This window comes from Plasmodium vivax, chromosome 4, assembly GCF_000002415.2.
Source record: "Plasmodium vivax chromosome 4, whole genome shotgun sequence".
NCBI lineage: Eukaryota > Apicomplexa > Aconoidasida > Haemosporida > Plasmodiidae > Plasmodium > Plasmodium vivax.
Window position 1 is genome coordinate 76,538 of NC_009909.1, and position 20,855 is coordinate 97,392.

At 38.8% G+C, this 20,855-nt stretch overlaps 4 protein-coding genes across 4 annotated transcripts, besides 8 other annotated features; all 4 read right to left on the reverse strand.

The window, feature by feature from the left end:
• Positions 1-190: 190 nt before the first annotated feature.
• On the reverse strand, positions 191-1,491 carry PVX_002525 (Pv-fam-b protein; the record flags this gene model as incomplete). Its single annotated transcript, XM_001612796.1, has 2 exons — positions 191-1,255; positions 1,417-1,491. 2 exons carry the CDS (start codon positions 1,489-1,491, stop codon positions 191-193), a joined length of 1,140 nt encoding a protein of 379 aa, XP_001612846.1.
• Positions 1,492-1,564: 73 nt separating this feature from the next.
• Positions 1,565-1,702: a microsatellite.
• A 1,478-nt stretch (positions 1,703-3,180) lies between these two features.
• PVX_002530 (Pv-fam-b protein) lies at positions 3,181-4,359 on the reverse strand (the record flags this gene model as incomplete). Its single annotated transcript, XM_001612797.1, has 2 exons — positions 3,181-4,122; positions 4,285-4,359. The coding sequence occupies 2 exons, from the start codon at positions 4,357-4,359 to the stop codon at positions 3,181-3,183; spliced, it is 1,017 nt and encodes a 338-aa protein (XP_001612847.1).
• Positions 4,360-7,724: 3,365 nt separating this feature from the next.
• On the reverse strand, positions 7,725-9,052 carry PVX_002535 (Pv-fam-b protein; the record flags this gene model as incomplete). Its single annotated transcript, XM_001612798.1, has 2 exons — positions 7,725-8,834; positions 8,978-9,052. The coding sequence occupies 2 exons, from the start codon at positions 9,050-9,052 to the stop codon at positions 7,725-7,727; spliced, it is 1,185 nt and encodes a 394-aa protein (XP_001612848.1).
• Positions 9,053-9,492: 440 nt separating this feature from the next.
• Positions 9,493-9,514: a microsatellite.
• A 140-nt stretch (positions 9,515-9,654) lies between these two features.
• Positions 9,655-9,685: a microsatellite.
• A 273-nt stretch (positions 9,686-9,958) lies between these two features.
• Positions 9,959-9,980: a microsatellite.
• Positions 9,981-11,155: 1,175 nt separating this feature from the next.
• Positions 11,156-11,179: a microsatellite.
• A 437-nt stretch (positions 11,180-11,616) lies between these two features.
• Positions 11,617-11,640: a microsatellite.
• A 397-nt stretch (positions 11,641-12,037) lies between these two features.
• Positions 12,038-20,855, reverse strand: PVX_002550 (hypothetical protein, conserved; the record flags this gene model as incomplete). The annotated part of the gene is made up of 3 exons (XM_001612799.1): positions 12,038-13,543; positions 13,802-20,449; positions 20,652-20,855. 3 exons carry the CDS (start codon positions 20,853-20,855, stop codon positions 12,038-12,040), a joined length of 8,358 nt encoding a protein of 2,785 aa, XP_001612849.1.
• Positions 13,207-13,313: a microsatellite.
• Positions 15,057-15,081: a microsatellite.

A 20,855-nucleotide genomic window follows, 5' to 3' on the forward strand; every position in this document is an offset into this window, starting at 1 on the left:
CGTAAAAAGATATCTTTTCACAGTATCCAATGAAACGAAAAAATAATTTAAATGCAATTATGAAAAAAAAAAATTAAGCATTCAAATTTGAAACAAATTAAAACAAGGAAATTTTTTCAAAATATTCAGAAATAGCTAGCTCCCATCGGTAAACACTAGGAGCTAAAAATTAAGTACAGACGCGACAAAATCAAGGAGCAATTCCTTTTATACATCTTTTAAAGCTTTCCACGTAATCCTTGAAACGAGGCTTTTTTACACCGTGGGATTTCAGGTCATATTTCAATACCTTTACAAGGATGTAAAAAAACATTAAATAACACACGGCGGCAAATCCAAAAAGCACACAACGCAAACTATCCTCTTCAATCCCGTATACACCCAGTCCGGGTAATAAGACTAAAAGGGGTATGGCGAATATGGCACCATATTTCTTAATTTTCAGAATCCAAAATTGTTTTTTGCTAATATTTGGATCGTGTTCACGTTCATCCATGTAGCTGCACGTTTCAAATAATTTTTTTTCTATTTTAGAATCCAGAATTCCGACAGGGTTAGGTATTTTTATTTTCTTTTCCTTAATACGTTTCATGCTGTCTAAGGCGGAGGGTACAACAACGTCATACTTTGTTTTGATAAAATCTTTAACTTCTTTTAAGGCCTTTTGATGATTCATCATTTTAAGTACTTCTGCGTTCATAATATTTTGCTTCTTCAATTTTTCTTTCATCACATTAATTTTTTCAAGTGCTTCATCTAACCTCTTTTGATATTCCACCACATTGGTCATTCCCTCACTCAATACTTTGTCTTTCATTGATTTAATCTTTTCGACAGTTTCTCCAATCTTCTTTGTATGATCTGCCACATTAATCATTTTGCTATTCATAATTTTTTGCTTCATAATATTAAGCTGTTCCTCAATGTCTTTCGCTTTTTTTTTATAATCTTGATATTTTGATATTGCTTTTTTTTCAATTTCTTCTAATTTTTTATTGTCTTCAGAGTAGCTTAAATTGGATCCGCTCTTTAATGGGGTTTTTTCCTTCACATCATTTGACAGGGACTCTTCATACACAGTTTCAACATCACTTTGATCTTCCGAATTTCCCTTTGTATTTTTCGTGAAGGTCGATTCCGCGTCACTTACTGATTCAAGTTCGGTGTCAATTTCAGCTAACAGTAGTCGACCATTTCTCAGTTGGGACATTGCAGAAACGCGGTTCACCCCTTTTAAATGTGTGCTCCATGAGCTCTAAAAAAAAATCATAAAGGTTGCATTATTGTTAGTTAAAGAAAGAGTCCAAATGCCACATCGCTATCAAGAAATATATTTTTTTTTTCAGAAAAAATGACAATTTAACAAAAAAAAATAAAATGAGCATGTTGAAATGCTACTATACATATAATGCATACCAAGCCGCTATCATACTGACATGGTAATGGCAAAAAGACCAGCAAGAAAGCTTTCGGCAAAGTGGCGATCATCATTTTGGAGAAGGCTTAAAATTGGTTTTCTTTAACGTATTTGTCATATGAAACTCTGGTGGAGGGTACTTCCATAAATATATAAGTATCTGTATACATATATACAAACCTATATATTCATATGAATAAATACCTACATATTCATATGCATATATAAACAGATACAGATATATAGTAATACAGATGCAGATATATATTTATACAGATAGATGATAGAGATTTTTTTTTTTTTTTTTGTGAATTATTAAAACTGCTGTTTATGTCAACAGATAAATTTTTTTTTGTTTTTATTTCGATTTTTTTCATCATACATAGTAAAAAAAAAGACTCTTAAATTGGGGTTTCCTCAAGAACGTATACAATCCAAACAGTAACATATATATAATTATGGATTCCCAAAAAAAAAAGTTATTTTTAAAATTTTATTTTTCACACTTTTCAAATTAGTGATTATTTATATAGAAACCATTTTCAATAACTAGAACAATATAATTTTACGTAATTGAAATTGATAGAACTAGTTAAAAAAAAGGTAACCTAATCAATCGTTTAATTTTAGAACAGGGCAACGTTTTGATATTTTTTTTTTTTTCCCAAAACAGGGTATTCCGTGGGCACCATTTAAAACAGAGAACAAACTAAAAAAATTGAATATGGGAATACCGAAAACGCATAAAAACATAAAATCTCATGGTGCCGTACAATAAGGGGAATATTTTAAAGAGGGGAAATGTTTATCCGCAATTATACGTCTTGCTACAAATTCTTAATAAATTTGAAAGGCGTACAATTTTAAGCGCGCATGTATGAAAAAACAGATTTAGAGAAAAAAATATTTCACAATACTTCTGAATCGGTAAAATTTTTGTACTTAAAATTTATGTGAAAATAATTTTTTTTTTAAAAACCTTCGTCAATATGTAGCATTATATGTACATATATTATTTTAAATCCATAGTTAGCGTGTACTACGTAAACCTATGTTATTATTATATATTTTTACGAAAAAAGGGGGAATTTTTCTTAAAAAGGCGTATGAAAATGTTGAAGCTAAAACAAAATGTCTTATTTAATTTTTTTATTTTAAAAGCTTTACTGCAAAATGGCTTTCCTTTTTTTTTTTTTTTAAAACTCAAAGTAAGGCATATTTCCGTCAAATTTGAAACAAATGGATAAGTTTTTCGAATAATTCGTAAAATGGTAAATCATTTGGGAATAGAAAAAAACGCAGAAAGCAAATGAATGCGGTTGGTGGGGACAAACATAGATGAACCAATCGATTTAGCGCAGTTTAAAAACTTCCATTTCGCAAAAAAGCATAATCCGTAAAAGTGCGCATATATGTATGTGCCCACGTATGCCTGCAAAAGTTACGCATTAGGGGAGGCTTAAGTTAAACCCTAAGGGTGACATGCGTGTACACGGCTGTCCAATCGGTAGTGTGGTAACACCAAGCAAAAACGGCATACATAAAAATGTGCCCTCTCGTAGTATATCCAATGTAACGAAAATGTCACTTAAATGCCATTAAAGGAAATAACAAAATGAAATAAAAAAATAACAAAATAACCATTCAAATTCGAAACAAATCAAGCGAAAGAAGCTTTTGCAAAAGCTTCAAAATAGCTACCTCCCACCGGTGAAAAACAAAGGGGGGGAAATTATAGCCACGGTATAGAACAAACTAATAAATCATTTTAGAGATCTTTTGGAGCTTTCCGAGTGATCCTTGAAACGAGGTTTGCTTATGTCACGTTTTTTTTTGTCACTTCTCATCTTCTTCATCAGGATGTAAAGAATTAACATAAAACCTGCGACAGCAAATACAAACATAGTAGTAGGTTCCGCATCATAAGATAAATAAGAAAATGTGGATACTATGAGCACAAAGGGTAAGCCAAATAATAAACAGTATTTCTTAAATTTTCTCATCTTATATTTCTGTTTGCTAATATTGGGGTCGTTTTTACATTCATCAATATAACGGCACGCTTCAAATATTTTTTTTTCAATTTGGGAATCCAGCATGCGGATGGGGTTGCGCACAGACTTTTTCTTTTTCCTCATACCATCTGAGGAGCGTGCAGCCTTGCTGGGCTTTGATTGGACCAAGCCTCCATCTTCTCTTAACTTCTTCTGATTATCTATCATTTTAAGTACTTGGGTGTTCATTAGCTTCATCTTCGTTAATTTTTCCTTCATCATATTAATTTTTTCTAGCCCTTCAAGCAACTTCTGCTGATCCTCCGCATTATAAATTTTACTGTTCATTATTTTTTGCTTCAAAAGATTAAGTCGTTCCTCATTTTCTCTTATTTCTTCATCATGTTCCAGACATTTTAATATTCCTTTGTTCTCAATTTTTTCTAACATACGCTTGTCGATGGTATAGCTTAAACCGGATCTTCCTTTTAATGGAATTTTCTCCTTCTCATCACCTGCCAGGGACTCTTCATACACAGTTTCAGCATCGCTTTGATCTTCTTCATATCTATTTTTAATATTCCAGAAGCTGGCCTCTGAGTCGTAAACTGATTCGAGTTCCGTGTCGATGTCTGCCACGAGCAGTCGACTGGTTCTCAGTTGGGATGTTTCAGCGAAGTTGTTCTTCCTTAACTGTACACTGCATGAGCTCTAAAAAGAGAATTATAAAAAATGCATGTCTGTTAGTGAACGGAAGCGTCCTAATGCCACATCGCTATCAAGAAATGTACTCTTTTTTAGAAAAAATGACCACTTATGAACAAATAAAAGGGCCATATTGCAATGCTGTCATGTATATACATATATATGTACCGATCCGCTGTCGTAGTTGTGAGCTAATGGCAAAAAGACCAGCAAGAAAACTCTCGGCAAAGTGGCGATCATCATTTTGGGGAAGGCTTAAGACGTATTCGCTTTAACTCTATCGGTCGTAAATAACTCTACAAATTGCAATCGCGTAGACGTCTAGATATATTTTCTTCTGTGAGTTATAAAAAGTGATAATTTACCTCACTAGATGGTCTCCTTTTTTTTTTCTTTCATATATGTCGTAAAAAAACCCTTAAATTGGGGGTTCTTCACAAAAATATAGGAAAGTTACAATTACGTAAAATTGAGGATACTTAAGTAGGAATATGATTTGAATTTTTTTTTTTTTCCTACCTTTCAAATTAGCATTTATTTACGAAGAAAAGAGTTTTTAAATAATGCGACATAAGATAATTAATTAATTAATGTAATTTTACGCAATCGCTGCTTTAAAAAGTTGTTAAAATAAGTATCAAGTAATAACCAACAGCCTAGTTATAGAACAGCGCAAAGTTTTGGTATTTTTTTTTTTTTTTTTTTGCAGAAATAATATATTCCATAGGGGCATAAAAAATCGTGCAGAGGAAACTAAAAAATGCAAGGTAGAAGAAGGAAAGACGTAATATATATTATATGTTATATTTTATATATCGTTATGCCACCACGGTGCGCATACCGTAAGGGGGAAAATAACTCAAAAAGAAATTTTCTACAGATAAAAAATACGTCTTACTAAAAGGTTCTTAATTTCGAGCAGATACCATTTTAAGAACACGCAATGTTAGGATAAAATAAAGTATTAATCATTTTTCTTTTCCACGATAATGTTTATATAGTAACAAAAAAATAAGATGAAAATAGTATTTTTAAAAAAGCTATGACAATCTTCCTTTATGCATAATTATTACCATATTCCTACCACTCAAGAATGCAACTGCAGAGTCTTTATTATATAATTTTACAAAAAAAAGGAAAAAAATGTCTCAAAAAAGATTAATAAAACTTGCAATCTACAACGGGATTTGTTATTAAACATTTTTTATTTTTAAAGTTACAGTCGAAAATGTTTCTTTTTTATTTTTTTCCTTTTTTTTTCTGCTTGTCCATAAAAAATTTACTAAGCAACATTTGGGGACATTTCATTTGCGGCAAAATCTTCTTACTCCTATGAGGTATATTATTCATATAATACAATTTAGTACTATGTAAACTGAGCAAAAGGAGGAATTTTTCTTTTTCTTTTTTTCCTTAAAAGGATCAATTTGTTCTTAAATGTTTTAGTATAATCGTGGCGGCGGGGAGATCAATTTTTTAACTTCATTATAAGCAGCAATGTTCCTACTCCCAACGCGAGTATTCCCATTTCGGTCTTTTTTTTTTTTTTTTTCCGGAGATAACTTTAAGCACAAACAAAAGACTGAAATAGAAATACGCCAATTAGAGGTAAGGACATTTCAAAGAGTTCAAAAAAAACAGCGTCAAAATGTTTCTACTAAAAATCATAAGACAGGAGTAAAACTCTGGGCTCCTTATTTAGCAGCATTATCGCAATAACTTAATTTTGCAGTATTGCCATTTGTGCCCCTAAGTAGGGACACGCTTTATTTATTTATTCCGTTACTACGATATATGTAATACAAACCGCCTGTACATTTTGTGCTTCTCTCCCTTTATGCGAGTGAATAAATTTCTAGCGAAAGCTTTAATGAAGTTGTAACAAAAGTATAGGATTAAGAGATGCGATTTTTTTTTTCCTGCACTTGAAATAATTCCAAAAAATTTCGCAAATGTTTTTTTTTATAAAACACAAATGAGCATATACATGACAACCATTTTAAGAAAATAGAATAAAACGAAATAAGAAATAATTTTTCTAACATTATTTTTTCTGTTTTAATTTTTGAGAAATTTAGAACAAACGAGAGGTGACTCTCTTTTCACCCCACATGGGTTGGGTACATACAATGCTGCACTAAAAATGGAGAAAATTTACAAATCGGGGGAGGGAAATGGAAACACCTACCATAACCTATTAGCATTAAAGAAGCACTCAAATTGATTAAACATATGTGTAATGACCTTCAATGACGGTACATACACATTTGTACGTTGTGCGCATCTGTTGAATCTCCATAATTATAAAAACGTTTCATAAAACAACCCTTTTCTCGAATCACACAAAATGAATTTTTTACTCCTTTCTCCCCTCCTTCCTGCATAACATACTTCGAAAGGTATTATTTTAGAAGGAATAGGCACCAATAAATGGCAAACGTTTTTTTTCTAAGACAGAAAAAAAATGAATTGTAATTACTTAGCCTACTCGCTACGTTAATCCCCTCATATGCCCACACCGCGATGCGTCTCCCCATGACCATTTTCACCTTTACAAAGATAACTAAAAGGGGGTCCATTTGGCAAACTGCAGCTGTTCCTTTCCGCCATCCTTCCTTCCAAGTAATATTACGACCAACGGGTGAACCCTGCACTTAACCGATTGGCCTACATGCAATACTTTCAATTTACAGTCATGCGTAATGTTTCTAAAAAATAAACAATCAGATGGTATAAACTTCCACTTCCTGTTTATCATTATTTTGGGCGCATCAAGGAATGTAGAATATTCCCCAGGGGTGGTGAACATTACGCTAAAATGAACTCCTTACAAATGGGCAGCAATAAGCCAAGGTATTGGAGTCTACATGATGGTATGGGGGTTGGCCCCCCTTTAAAAATTACTCTCACAATTTTATGCCCGTCAAATGAGCTATTTTAAATACCCATCTGTAACAATACGGGAATTCTTTAATTGAGAACAATTTGCCCATCCATTTATGCATATATTTTCACCAACAGGTAACCCATTTTTAGGCCCCCTTCCTGCCGTGCATGAGGCCGATCCGTTAGAGCAAACTTCACAGCCGCTGATTTGTCAGTGGCCCTGTCCCAATTAGGGAACAAAAAAAATTCTAAACATATTCTCTATATATGTTAGTAACACCATGGGGTGCCTACTTATTTTTTATTTTTTTTGGGCTCATAAAGAACCATTTGAAAAGTAAAATGTCAACAAAGGGTCAATTAAACAAAAGCGCAGATTCGCGGGATGAAGAAGTACATATTAACGAATTAATTTAAAAAAAAAACTAATAATCCATTAGCACAAAATATTTTTGATGCAGTTCCTCGCGCACAGTTGCCAGGACAGGCGAGCACAGTATGAAGGAACAGCCACGAAAAAAGGCAAAGAAGGAGAGCCACACTTAGACACACAAGTAGCTTTCCAAGCTTCCACACGTTGAGTAATTAACAAAAATTAAACATGAAAAAATGATTTATAATAAATACAAGGGGGGGGAAAGCCAAGCGCCCCAATTCTCGTAAAGATTAAAAATGCGCATTTTCTCATATTGCCAATCGATATGTTTGGTTATCTTCCCACTTCACAACAGGTAAAATTTACTCGCACGGTAATATTCTTTCATGGTAGGTTTAGGCACCCCCACGCCGGAGAGTTCATACTTTATCGTTTTGAAGAAGAGATAGGCAAACTTCGCAGCAGCTAGGCCGCAGAATATCACTACCCATACGTATGCGTTTTTAGCCGAAAAACAGATGAACCCGATCAATAACACCAGAAGCGGCAGTGCCAACAACTTTCCGTAGCTGGTGAGCTGTATCTTGGTGTAGGTGTCCGAATCAATGTTAGGGTCATCCTTCGACTTATCAATGTAGCAGAGCTCTTTGAATATTTTCTTCTCAAGATAGGAGTCGGCCCTTTGCACATGCTTATGCGCCCACTGTAACTTTGTATAAATAAATTTATTCTTCTTCAAAGTAGATAAGACTCCTTTTTTGACGATCTTATATTTTGATTTAATTTTTCCATCCCACTCATTCACTTTCAGCATCTCTTCCAACTCTTTCAATTTAATTAATTCTTCCAATTTCATTAATTTTATTTTTTCTTTCATATCTTCTAGTTTGTCTAATTTCATGCTTTTTTTTAATTCCTCCAAATTTACTTTTTCTTTAATTTCTTGCAGTTTAAATATTTCTTCAAGTTTCTCGGCTTTTATTTTTTCCTTAATGTGATCCAAGTTTATTTTTTCTCTAAGTTCATTCAAATTTACTATTTCTTCTAATTTGCTTAATTTCATTTTTTCTTTAATTTCCTCCAACTTTATTTTCTCCTTCAGTTCTTTCAGCTCCTTTAGCTTCACCAGCTCTTGCAGCTTCTTAACGTTGAGCTTTTCCTCCAAATCGCTCAGCTTCATAACTTCTTGCAGCTTTTTAACGTTGAACCTTTCCTGCAAATCGTTGATATTCACAAGTTCTTGCAGCTTCTTAACGTTCAGCTTTTCCTCCAGCTCGTTAAGGTTGATTAGCTCCTTCACATTCTTTAGCATACTTTTTATCCCCTCTCCTGCACCAAACACGGAAAAATTATCATCATCCCCACTTTCACTTTGGGAGAGCAACCGACGGGTTAACGCCTCCACTGGGGGGTCTACCACGTTAAGTTCCTTGTCCGTAGTTTTCCTGCTCAATCCCTAGGAAAAAAAAATAGCAAAATATAACAAAACAAAACAGCATATGAAGGAATCTACCCAGTTAGAGAAAACGAAACGTAGAGAAGAAAATAAAACTTCTCCAAAGGTTAAGCAAATTAGCTAATCTGATATTTCCCCCCTACCGTGTTATGCCAAAACTGACATATCCATACTAAAAGGATAAACGTAAAAGTTTTAATACAAATGAGTAACTCCATTTTATCTCCCCCAAATTATCTCTTCACTATTTTGATAAGCATAGAAAAAAAAAAGCAGCTGAAGGAAAAATAACAACTGCTTCGTTTGACCCTGCCAAAAGGTACCAAGCTCTCCTCAACTATTTTGCAAATTTTACTTTTTCGTTCCTTTCTTTATAATTTAATTAAATTTGTGAATTATCAAATTGTATATGCGGGTAAATGCTAATTTGCAGACTTGTACCTATTTAATGAAAATCAAATCGAGGCAAAAGAAGTCCTCTTTACAGATGAGGTAAAAAATTTCCATACAAATCTGCTTAAATTATAGCATTAACTTAAAAAAAAAAAAAATAAAATATATCTTTTTTTACGTAGAATTGGTCTACATATTATTTCAATTATTAGGTTAATTTTTACAATTCGCCAAATTACTGATTAGTTAATTGATTGATTGGTTTTTTTTTTTTTTTTTTTTTTCGAAATTAACTTCCTCCTTTGATATTTGCCTTTATCTTTTTTTTGAAAATACGATTGATTAACCCCATTAAGACGTAATTTAAACGGCATTTCTGTTTCCAACAAAATTTTCTATCTTTTTAAGTTCAAATTGTTTGCTCTATATATATATACATATATATATATATATATTTTTTTTTTTTTTTTCTGCCCAGTAGGTTTAATTTGCTATGAAAAAAAAATTGTTCTACTATTCTACCATTCTACTACTATACGACAACTGCGTGTAAATAATTAGGTACAGCGTATCATACGTCGCGGAAAACAAATAGCTGTTCGCAAACAGAACGGAACGTCGAAATGTTAGCAAAACAAACTTCTTTATTCTTTTGAATTGTAATAATGGGGAAATCCGAATTGGCTCAAACAAGTATACATTTCTTCTGATAAAAATGTAACAAATGCAAAAAAAAAAAAAAAAAAAAAATTCTCTCCAAAAAGGGGCATAATTAAATCGCTTCTACAGTTATGCACAGGTTTTAAAAAAGGCAGAAAATCAGCTCCAAAAGGTTCTGTTTCTCGCCATTTAAATTTTAAAACGTTTCAAAAAAAAAAAAATAATACTTTTATTTCTTCCCTGATAAACAGAAAATGCATTTTTTTTTTTTTTTAGTACCCTGAAAAGATATAATCTAAGGAGAAATTATATGCAGGGAAAAAAAAAAAGGGTATGTTGCATATACGCGTCGCCTTCTTAAATAATTCGGTACTTGCATAATAAATATGAAAAAAATTGAAAAAAATTATGAAAGCGAAATTTTGTCCGTATATGTTAAAAAACACAAATGTATGGCAAAAAAGTCGCCCTTTTTTTTATTTTTAAAAAAACGTTTCCGCTGGATTATGGACATTTGAAAATTTTATACCAAAAATGATCATTCAAAAGACAAAAAAAAAATGCATACATATGTACGTATATTTATATGGGCCTACGCGGATGGCGTAAAAAATGCGGAAGTATACATCAAACACCGACATGTATCAAATTATGATTTATTATTTTGGTCATCTTTTTTTTGGCCCCCTTCTTGTGGGCCTTTGTTTTTCTCACCATTCCGCGCCTGCGTCGAAGGGACATTACCTCGGAAGGGAGATAGTATAATTTAAAAAAAAAAGCGAATGCAAAATTTAGGGTTGCCAATATGAGTTCATAAAATCGAACAATTTGCCACGCACAAAATGGAATTCAAGCTGAAACTGTTTAGCCTCTATACGTCTAGTCTGTGTTTCTATGATTCTATGCTTCCCCACTTATGTACTTCCCCACTTCTCCACCGTTTTATTTCACTTTGTTTGGAGCGCATAGCCCAGCTACATCCGGGCAGCGTACAAATCGCCAAAAGACACACCTTTAGTTAACAATTCAACAGCAGCCTTAGCCTAACAGGGAACAGTTATATTCATCTAATGCCTTTTGGGGGGAAGCAAAAATAATTTTTGTAAAGAATTTCCCTTTTGCCCCTTTCGAAAGGGCCATTTTAGAAAAACCGCAAAACGTTCTAAGCGAAATTACTGTTTAAACAAAGTAAAAAAAAGTTGCCTTATTTTTATTTTTTTTTCCCCCCTTTCCCTTATTCCATTACAAAGGTCACAACTTTATGCTTTTTTTTTTTTTTTTTTTTTTTTACTTTATTTAAATTAAAATTTAAAAATTAAAGTTTATAATAAAAATAGTTTAATATGTACCAACTGGTTGGCAAAACATACCAAACTATGTTTTATGTACATTTGTAGTAGTTTTAAATTTTGTAAATTAATCCACGAAATGTATATTTAATTGTTTCGATTTAAAAAAATTACAAATTGGTTGGGATGCGCGCAACGATGTATATATCGGCACACACACTTGCCTATATTACACACGTCTACGCTCCTATAAGTACACATATATGTGGGGAGAAGACGCACGCGACGTTTTCCTTCACGCGATGTTTTCCTTCGCGCGATGTTTTCCTTTGCGCGATTCCTACCACACATACGTGAGTGTTAAGAGGGAATCCCACAAAAATATACATTTTCAATGTCAAACATTTACAAAATTGGTAGAAATAAAATGTACTTGGAAAAAAAAGAAAAAAAAAAAAAAATTTGGAGAAAAAATAAGGTTGCCCGATTTGCCAAGGCGTATTTTCATGGGATGCACACAAAAGTTAGTGAAAGCCTCCTTAGTATACAAGTACCATAAAAAAAAAAGAAAAAGCATAATGATATGGTTCGGGCTGGCTTTTTGTTTCTCCCCAGTTATGCCACGCCGGAAGTTTTAAAAAGCGCGCAACGGTTTACACCCCGCACATACGAAAGAGGGAACACAAAACAGGAAATACGCAACGAGCAACACACTTCGCTTCTCTCTATCTTCCCTATCCCCTCTATCCTCTCTACCTTCGCTACCTTCTCTATTTTTTTCTTTCCTTTTTGCCACTTTTTCGAAATGCGCTACGCGAAGATGCACACTCAAGCAGTAAGTACTGCCACACCCTGGCTGCTTTACTTCACGAACTTCCTGTAAATTGTCTCAAAATACTCTCTTAGGTACGCCATTTTCTTGTACGCGTCTAAATAGAAGGAATAGAATTTTCTTCTTTTATCTTCGTTGAACCTCATATCTATTTTGGCCACCAAATAGGTTACCGAAAAAATGGTTAAGCAAGATGATAGGATAGACGTAGTAAGAGCTCCAAAGGCCAAAAATCCAAATGATCCCATTCCAGCGAAAAATGGGATGGAGAAGATTTTATATTTATTTACTAATCTTTTCATCTTATCCAAAAATCCTTCATTAGCCTGAACGACATTTTGAGGGCTCTTTCCTGCTTCTATTATGTTGCCAATTTCTTTGTCTACTACTGCATCCACTCTCAAAAGGAAGTTCTTAACTGTCGTTAAATGCTTCTTAATAGTTTCAAGATTTAATCCTATGTGGTTTGCAAATTTCAATGCAGATTCTTTAAAGTTTTTAAGGGAACCAAATATTTCTTTTGGTAGTACAAACAAATCCCGTATTCTTCTACTCGGCATTATATCTTGCGCCTTTGGTTTCTGCACTTGTCCTGCCTTAGCTGGCACTTTCGCTTTTGCTTGTGCACCTTGGGGCTTTCCCTTTTCTTCCTTCTTTGGCATCATAATGGATTGTAATTCTGCTGGTAATTTCATTTGGGGCATTCCCTTAAAACCACGTGAATCAAACGCACCAGAGAACATACTCTTCAAAGATTCAATTTCAGCTGGAGATATGCCTTGCGCCTTGCCCATTAAGCCAGGTACGCTCTTCTGCAACGCTTCTAATTCTTTTAAGTTTCCTAACATATTTGGATTAAATCCTCCCTTTCCGGAAAGCATCTCTAGGAGATTTTTCTGTAGGTCTAATTCTTCATTTCCCAGATCCTCTCCCTCCTCTTCTCCTTCTTCCTCCTCATCATCCATTTCCATATTTCCAGCTAACATATCTAACAGATTTTTCTTCACCTCTGGGGGTAATTTATCTAAATCTTTTCCTTCCGCTTTCATTTTTTCGGATAGCATACCTAATAGCTCGTCTTTCATTTTAGCGTCCATTCCTGCCTGGTCCTCTGCGGGTTCTCCTGCTTCGGACTCTGCCACTTCGGACTCTGCTGCATCGGACTTTCCTGCTTCGGATTCCCCTGCTTCGGACTCTCCTTCTTCGGATTCTTCTTCTTCGGACTCTTCCTCCTCTTCTTCTTCTCCTTCCTCTCCTTCTTCCCCTTCTTCCCCTTCTTCTTCTGATTCTTCCTCCTCTTCCGGCTCTTTCACAACGCCAACAGGTCCTGCTTCTGCCGGGCCCTGTGCCTGTTCCGTCTGCTCCTCCTCTGCCACTTTATCTACTGCCTCTTGCACAACTCCGAGGGCCTCCTTCACGGACTCTTCTATTTTTTGCATTCCCTCCTTCAAGACTTCATCCACAGGGGCCACAGGTTCTTCTGCCTTTTCCTTTTCCTCCTCTGCGGACTCTTCGCCGGACTCCTCAGATTCTTCCTCCCCGGCTTCTTCGGATTCTTCCTCCCCGGCTTCTTCGGACTCTTCCCCACTGACTTCTGCAGACTTTTCCCCACTGACTTCTACAGACTCTTCCTCACCGGCTTCTTCGGTCTCTTCTTCATCAGCTTCTTCGGACTCTTCCTCATCAGCTTCCTCGGACTCTTCCTCATCAGCTTCCTCGGACTCTTCCTCCTCGGCCTCCTCAGATTCTTCGCCAGCCTCCTCTGCTGATTCTTTCGCTGCCTCCTCCTCCACTGCTTCTTTTGCTACCTCCTCCTCTACTGATTCTTTTGCTACCTCCTCCTCTGCTGATTCTTCAGTTTCCTCCTCTTCAGATTCCTCGCCTTCCTCTTCGCCCGATTCTTCTTCATCTTCCTCTACCGATTCTTCAGTCACCTGCTCTTCCGCTTCTTCTCCGTCCTTCTCTACTGCTTCTGTTGCTACCTCCTCTTCGGCTACTTTGAGAACCTCCTCCACGAGTTCTTCTACGGTAGTGGCCGGTTCTTCCACGGTAAAGGCCGGTTCTTCTACGGTAAAGGCCGGTTCTTCTACGGTAAAGGCCGGTTCTTCTACGGTAAAGACCGGTTCTTCTACGGTAAAGACCGGTTCTTCTACAGTAATAGCAGGTTCTTCTACAGTAATAGCAGGTTCTTCTACGGTAAAGGCCGGTTCTTCTACGGTAAAGGCAGGTTCCTCCACAACAACGGATGGCTCTTCCACAACAACGGATGGCTCTTCCACAACGACGGATGGCTCCTCCACAACGACGGATGGCTCCTTCACAACGACGGATGGCTCCTTCACAACGACGGATGGCTCCTCCACAACGACTGACGGCTCGCCTGCTTCTTCCTTTTTCTCCTCTTCCATAACTTCATCCGCAGCCTCCTTAGCGACCTCCTCTTCGGACACCTCGCCAGTGTCCTTATCAGATTCTTCCGCGCCTTCCTCTTCAGGCTCTTGAACAACACCGACTACTTCATCTACTGCCTCTTCCGTAGCATCCTCTACAACGACTTCTACTGGTTTTCCTAATTTTTCCTCCTCATAGTCTTCCTCTACCTCTTCATATTCCTCATCAATGTCCTCATACTCATCATCGTTGTCCTCCATATTTCCAGACAGCATAGAGAGTAGATTTTTCTGTAGGTCTAATGCTAGCTTCTCTGATTCAGCTTCATCAAATTCTCCCTTCAAAGAGAACATGCCCAGCACGGTCTGTTTAATATCTTCTTCAACTTCTAGCAACGCAGGTTCGCTTTCTCCTCCCTCGGATAACTTAACTAGTCTATTTTCATTTGCTTCCAGACTAGATTCTCTATCAGATTCGGCTTTATCTGCATGGTCCCTTTCTGCATGGTCTCTCTCTGCATCGTCTCTCTCTGCATCGTTTCTCTCTGCATCGTCTCTCTCTGCATCGTTTCTCTCTGCATCGTCTCTTCCTGCATCGTCTCTTCCTGCATAGTCTCTTTCCGAATCGTCTCTTTCAGATTCCCCTTCTTCGCCCTCTTCCTCCTCTTCCTCCTCCTCGTCATCTCCTACACCTCCAGAAAACATAGACAACAAATTCTTCTGCAGATCTAATGCCAATTTTTCGGACTCCTTTTCATCAAATTCTACATTTCCAGAGAACATGTCCAAAACTTTTTTTTTAATGTCCTTTTCTACTTCGAACAATGCCGACTCGAGTTCTTCCACTTCTTCTCCGCTTTCCGCTCCACTTTCTCCTTCACTTTCATTTTCGCTTACTCTCATTATTACATCGTCTGCAGCTTCTTGGGCTACTTCTTCTACATCTACATCGAGTACCTCTTCTACTTTCACTCCTAAATTATCTACTACGCTTTCTTCAGATTTTTCTGTAGTTTCCTCCGCAACGTCGTCCACAATGGTTGCTATCGTCTCTCCTAAGCTATCCTCTACAGCGTGTTCTACAACTGTTTCTACAGACTCATCTGAAGTGCCTTCTGGAGTTTCTAGTACAATCTCTTCTACAGCTTCTGCTGAAACTTCCTCGACAACATCTTCAACGGTTTCTTCTACGGCTTCTTGGGTGGCTTCACGTTCAGCTTCTTCGACGGTTTCTTCTGCCGCTTCTTTGGCGGCTTCTTCTTCGGCAGCATCTTCTTGCACAACCTCTTCGACGGTTTCTTCTGCTGCTTCCTTGGCAGAGTCTTCCTCTGCGACGGTTCCTACCATAACATCTTCTATCATTTCCTCTAGAGACAATTCTGGAGCCCCTTCCACAGCCCCTTCTACGATATCTTTAATAGCCTCTTCCACAGCTTCGATGTTTTCTTCGACGGATTCTACAACTTCTCCTACAATACCTTCAATAGTTGCCTGTATAGGTTCTGCTGAAATTTCCTCTACGGTATCTTCAATAGCTTCCGCTACAGATTCTTCTGTTACTACTTGCGCAGTTCCTACAGCTTCTTCGGCGTCTGCAACGTCTGCGGCGTCTGCGGCTTCTTCCGTTACGGCTTGTGTAGCTTGCTCTAAAATTTGCTCTGCGGTTTCTTCTACGGATTCTTCAGCTATTACCTGTGCAGCATCTTCTATAATTTGCTCAAACGCCTCTTCCACGGATTCTATAGCAGATCCTTCTGCTACTTCAACGTCTGGTTCTTCCGCAGCCTCCTCTACAGGTTCTTCGGTCGCATCTTCGATAACCTCTACTGCAGGCTCTACTACAGGTTCTACTACGGGCTCTTCAATGGCCTCTACTACAGGTTCTTCTACTGGCTCTTCTACTACTTCTACTACAGGTTCTTCTACGGTCTCTTCTACGGGTTCTTCTGCAGTTACCTCTACGGGTTCTTCTGCAGTTACCTCTACAGGTTCTTCTACGGTCTCCTCTACAGGCACTTCTACTACCTCTACTGCAGGCTCTTCTATAACATCTACTACAGGTTCTACTACTTCCTCTTCTACGGGCTCCTCTACTACTTCTACTGCAGGCTCTACTACTTCCTCTTCTACGGGCTCCACTGCAGGCACTTCTGCGGCCTCCTCAACTAACTCTGCTGCGACCTCTTGGGCAGTTTCCCGCTGACTTACAGCTTCCTCCTTTAATTCTGCCAAGACGTCTACTAACACACTTTTATTTAACTCCACCTTTTCTTGTATATTCTCCAATACACTTGCCAATATATTTTCGTTGGCTTCTATCTTCTGCCCAAAGTTTTCTAACAAGCTTTCCTGCATTTCTTTTAAAACATCTAGAGCATTTTCATCCGCGCCCTCGCCTACGCTTTCGGCAACACTTTCGGCTGTCGTTTCTTCCAGATTTTCTAGTACCTTTTCTTTTATTTCTTCTATAACATCAAAAATGTTTTCTTCTGTGGGTATCTCTACAGGTTCTTCAGCAGTTACCTCTACGGGTTCTTCTGCAGTTACCTCTACAGGTTCTTCTGCGGCTACCTCTACGGGTTCTTCTGCGGCTACCTCTGCGGATACCTCTACGGGTTCTTCTACCTCTTCTGCACTTTCTGCCGAAGCGTCTGTCACCTCTTTCCTAGTCTCCTCGGCCATTTGAATATTAGCCAACAAATCTTCTTTTATTTCCTCTAAATCTTCTAATACGCTCTCATTCACGTGTGCGTTTCTTTCCAAGTGTTGTAGCAAATCCACAAGCACATTTTCGTTGTCTTCTACTCTTTGTTCTACATAGTCCAAAAATTCTTCCTTCATTTCTTTTATATCTTCTAAAGCGTTTTCATTTGCTTCTTTATTTTCTTCTAAATTTTTCAATATATCTTCTTCGAACGTTTCGTGTGATTCACTCTCGGTCGTTTCCTCAGGAGCCTCGGTACTTACCTCTAGAGATTCTTCTGCACTAACTTCGGTGGTAGCATTTGCGGCTTCTTCCTCAACAGTTTCAACTACATCAGCTTCGGTGGTAGTGTCTACAGCTTCTTCAGCAACCTCCTCGGCCGCTTCTTCTGCGCTTTCTAATAGGTCTTCGTTTCCTTCCTCACTTGCCTCCTCATTGGCTTCCAATTTGTCTACTATGCTTTCCTTTATTTCTTCTACTATGTTCAATATGTTTTCATTCACCTCTTCCTTTTCTACTAGTACTTCTTCAGCAGCTACTTGTACGGGTTCTTCTGCGACTATCTCGAGGGGTTCTTCTGCGACTATCTCAAGGGGTTCTTCTATTTTTTCTTCTTCCATCACCTCATCTGCAGCTTCTTGCACAACTTCCTCTAAGACCTCTTCCACAGGTTCTTCGGCAGCTACCTGTACGGGCTCCTCTTCGACTATCTCGAGGGGCTCCTCTATTTTTTCTTCCTCCAACACCTCATCTGCAGCTTCCTGTACAACTTCTACGGCTTCTTGAACATATTCGTCTGAAGTTACTTCCACAGGTTCTTCTGCAGTTACCTCTACAGGTTCTTCTGAAGCTACTTCCACAGGTTCTTCGGCAGCAACCTGTACGGGTTCCTCTACAACTGCTTCGGCTGGTTGTTCTATTTTTTCTTCCTCCATCACCTCATCTGCAGCCTCTTGCACAACTTCTACAGCCTCCTGTACATATTCTTCAGAAACCGTTTCTACAGATTCTTCAGCAGCTACCTGTACGGGTTCCTCTACAGCTACCTCAGCTGGTTCCTCTATTCTTTCTTCCTCTTTCACCTCGTCCGCAGCTTCTTGTACAGATTCTATAGCCTCCTGCACATATTCATCTGTAGCTACCTCCTCAGGTTCTGTATTTGTCTCTAAAGGTTCTTCTATTTTCTCTTCATCTTCTATCACCTCATCTGCAGCTTCCTGTACAACTTCTACAGCTTCCTGGACATATTCGTCTGAAGTTACCTCTACGGGTTCTTCTACAGCTACCTCTACAGGTTCTTCGACAGCTACCTCTACGGGTTCTTCGACAGCTACCTCTACAGGTTCTTCTGCATTTACCTCTACAGGTTCTTCGGAAGCTACCTCTACAGGTTCTTCGGCAGCTACCTCTACAGGTTCTTCGGCAGCTACTTCCACAGGTTCTTCAGCAGCTACCTGTACGGGCTCCTCTACAGCTACCTCAGCGGGCTCCTCTACAGCTACCTCTGCGGGCTCCTCTACAGCTACCTCTGCTGGCTCCTCTACAGCTACCTCAGCGGGCTCCTCTATTCTTTCTTCCTCCATCACCTCATCTGCCGCTTCTTGTACAACTTCTACGGCTTCTTGAACATATTCATCTGCTGCCACCTCTGTGGGTTCCCCTACGACTACGTCGTCGGCAGGTTCTTCTCTTTTCACCTCCTCCTCTAGGATCTCATCGGCAGCTTCCTGTACAGCTTCCTCCACAACCTCCTCTACGGGTTCCACGGCACTGTTTTCCACATGATCGATTACCGGCGCAGCTGGTTCTTCAACTTCTACGTTATCTAAAACGCTGCTAACGGGTTCTTCAACTTCTACGTTATCTAAAACGCTGCTAACGGGTTCTTCAACTTCTACGTTATCTAAAACGCTGCTAACGGGTTCTTCAACTTCTACGTTATCTGAAACGCTGCTAACGGGTTCTTCAACTTTTTCTTCTTCCACACCATCTGCTGCATTATCGAATGTGAAAGCTGCTGGTTCCTCAGCTTCTTCTACACTCTCCACTACGTTATCGAATGTAAACGTTACAGGCTCCTCTACTTCGTGCACTTCATCCAACTCATCCACTTGCGCATTACTTGGCATGTCGCTGCTTTGCACTTCAATTTCTTCGGCTTCCTCTGCTACACGATCAAATACGCTGTTCGCTAGCTCTTCGTTTACGTCCACATTTTCTTGCGCGCTGTCGAAAACGGGGGCAGACGGCTCTTCCACTTCTTCTACGAGCTCCTGCACACTGTCGAACGTGGAAGTGGCTAGCTCCGTTAATTCTTCTGCGTTATCTGCAGCGCTATCCACTGTGGGGGCAGCTGGTTCCGCAACTTCTTCTCCTGCATTTTCTTCCACACTATCCTGCGTGGGAGCAGCTGGTTCTTCTGTTTCTTCCGCATTTTCTTCTACACTATCGAACGAGGTGGGCGCTGGTTCCTCTGCCTCCTCGGTGGTAGATACTACACTATCAATTGTGGGAGCGGCAGGTTCTTCTACCTCTTCCACCTCTTCTACGTTTTCTGGCGCGTTATCCGGTATGCTGCTAACCGATTCGCTCGTTTCTTCCACATTATCCTGCACATTGTCGAAGGTAGGAGGAGACGGTTCCTCGCTTTCTTCTACACTATCGATTGGGGTGGTGGCTGGTTCTTCTACCGCATCTGCAGCTTCTACCCCTTCTACTGCGCCGACCTCCTCTACGCTGTCCTCCACGGGATCTTGCATGGACGCAGCCGCCTCCTCAACCTCTTGCACATCCTCTTTCACATTAGTGAATATGGATGGGGCTGGCGCCTCTGTCTCTTCCACATTCTCCTGCGCATTATCTGAAGAGGTGGCCGTTGATTCTTCCACCACTTCTTCCCCTCCTTCGCTACCTGCAGTGTTATCGAAAAAGTTGTTATTCACCGGTTCGATTTGTTCTACATTGCTAACAAGGTCACCAGTTGCTTCTTCCCCTTCGACGCTTTCCTCGCCTCCCTCACCGCTTCCCCCTTCACCGCTTCCTTCCTCTCCGTTCCCACCTTGCAGTCGCTTCCGCAGGTGCTCCAAAATATCTTCACTTAAATCTTCTTCATTCTGTAACTGGTCCATTATAATTTTATTAATCTCCGTGTCATCACTTTCGGAAAATGCCGTGGAAGCTTCATAGGAGTAGTTATCACTGGGTTCATTTTCTAAGACGCCATTTTTCGTCGCTGCAAAATCGGATTCGTTTATATCATCATTTTCTGCTAAAGATCTTGCGAAGGTTACATCTGGTTGGTTGTATGACTGGCCATTCTTGTGGTTCCACGATTGGTGGGGGGTATACTGTAGAAGGGGGAGGGAAAGAAAAAAGGGGAACCATTGAGCGGTGAAGTATGATGAGCCACGAAAAGGGCACCTCGCAGACGGGGCGCTCACATCTACACACATGAGCAGTAAGTAATACACACGTGAGTAATACACACATGAGTCACACACACATGAGTAGTAAGTGCTATGCGCTCCCCTTTCGCTCCTGCGTTCCTACCTCGCCAGGGACGCCGGGCGACTGCGCCACCCATATCACAACGGCGCAAGTAACCGCCTTGAACAAAAAAGGAAACCTATTCACTTTCTCCCTCATGTGGCATTTTTTCAAAGGAGACACGTCTGTTCTGTTGAGAATGTTGCTCATGCGTTGACTATTCTTTTCATTATGTGTAAAAATCCTGTTGTAACGTTTATTTATCAT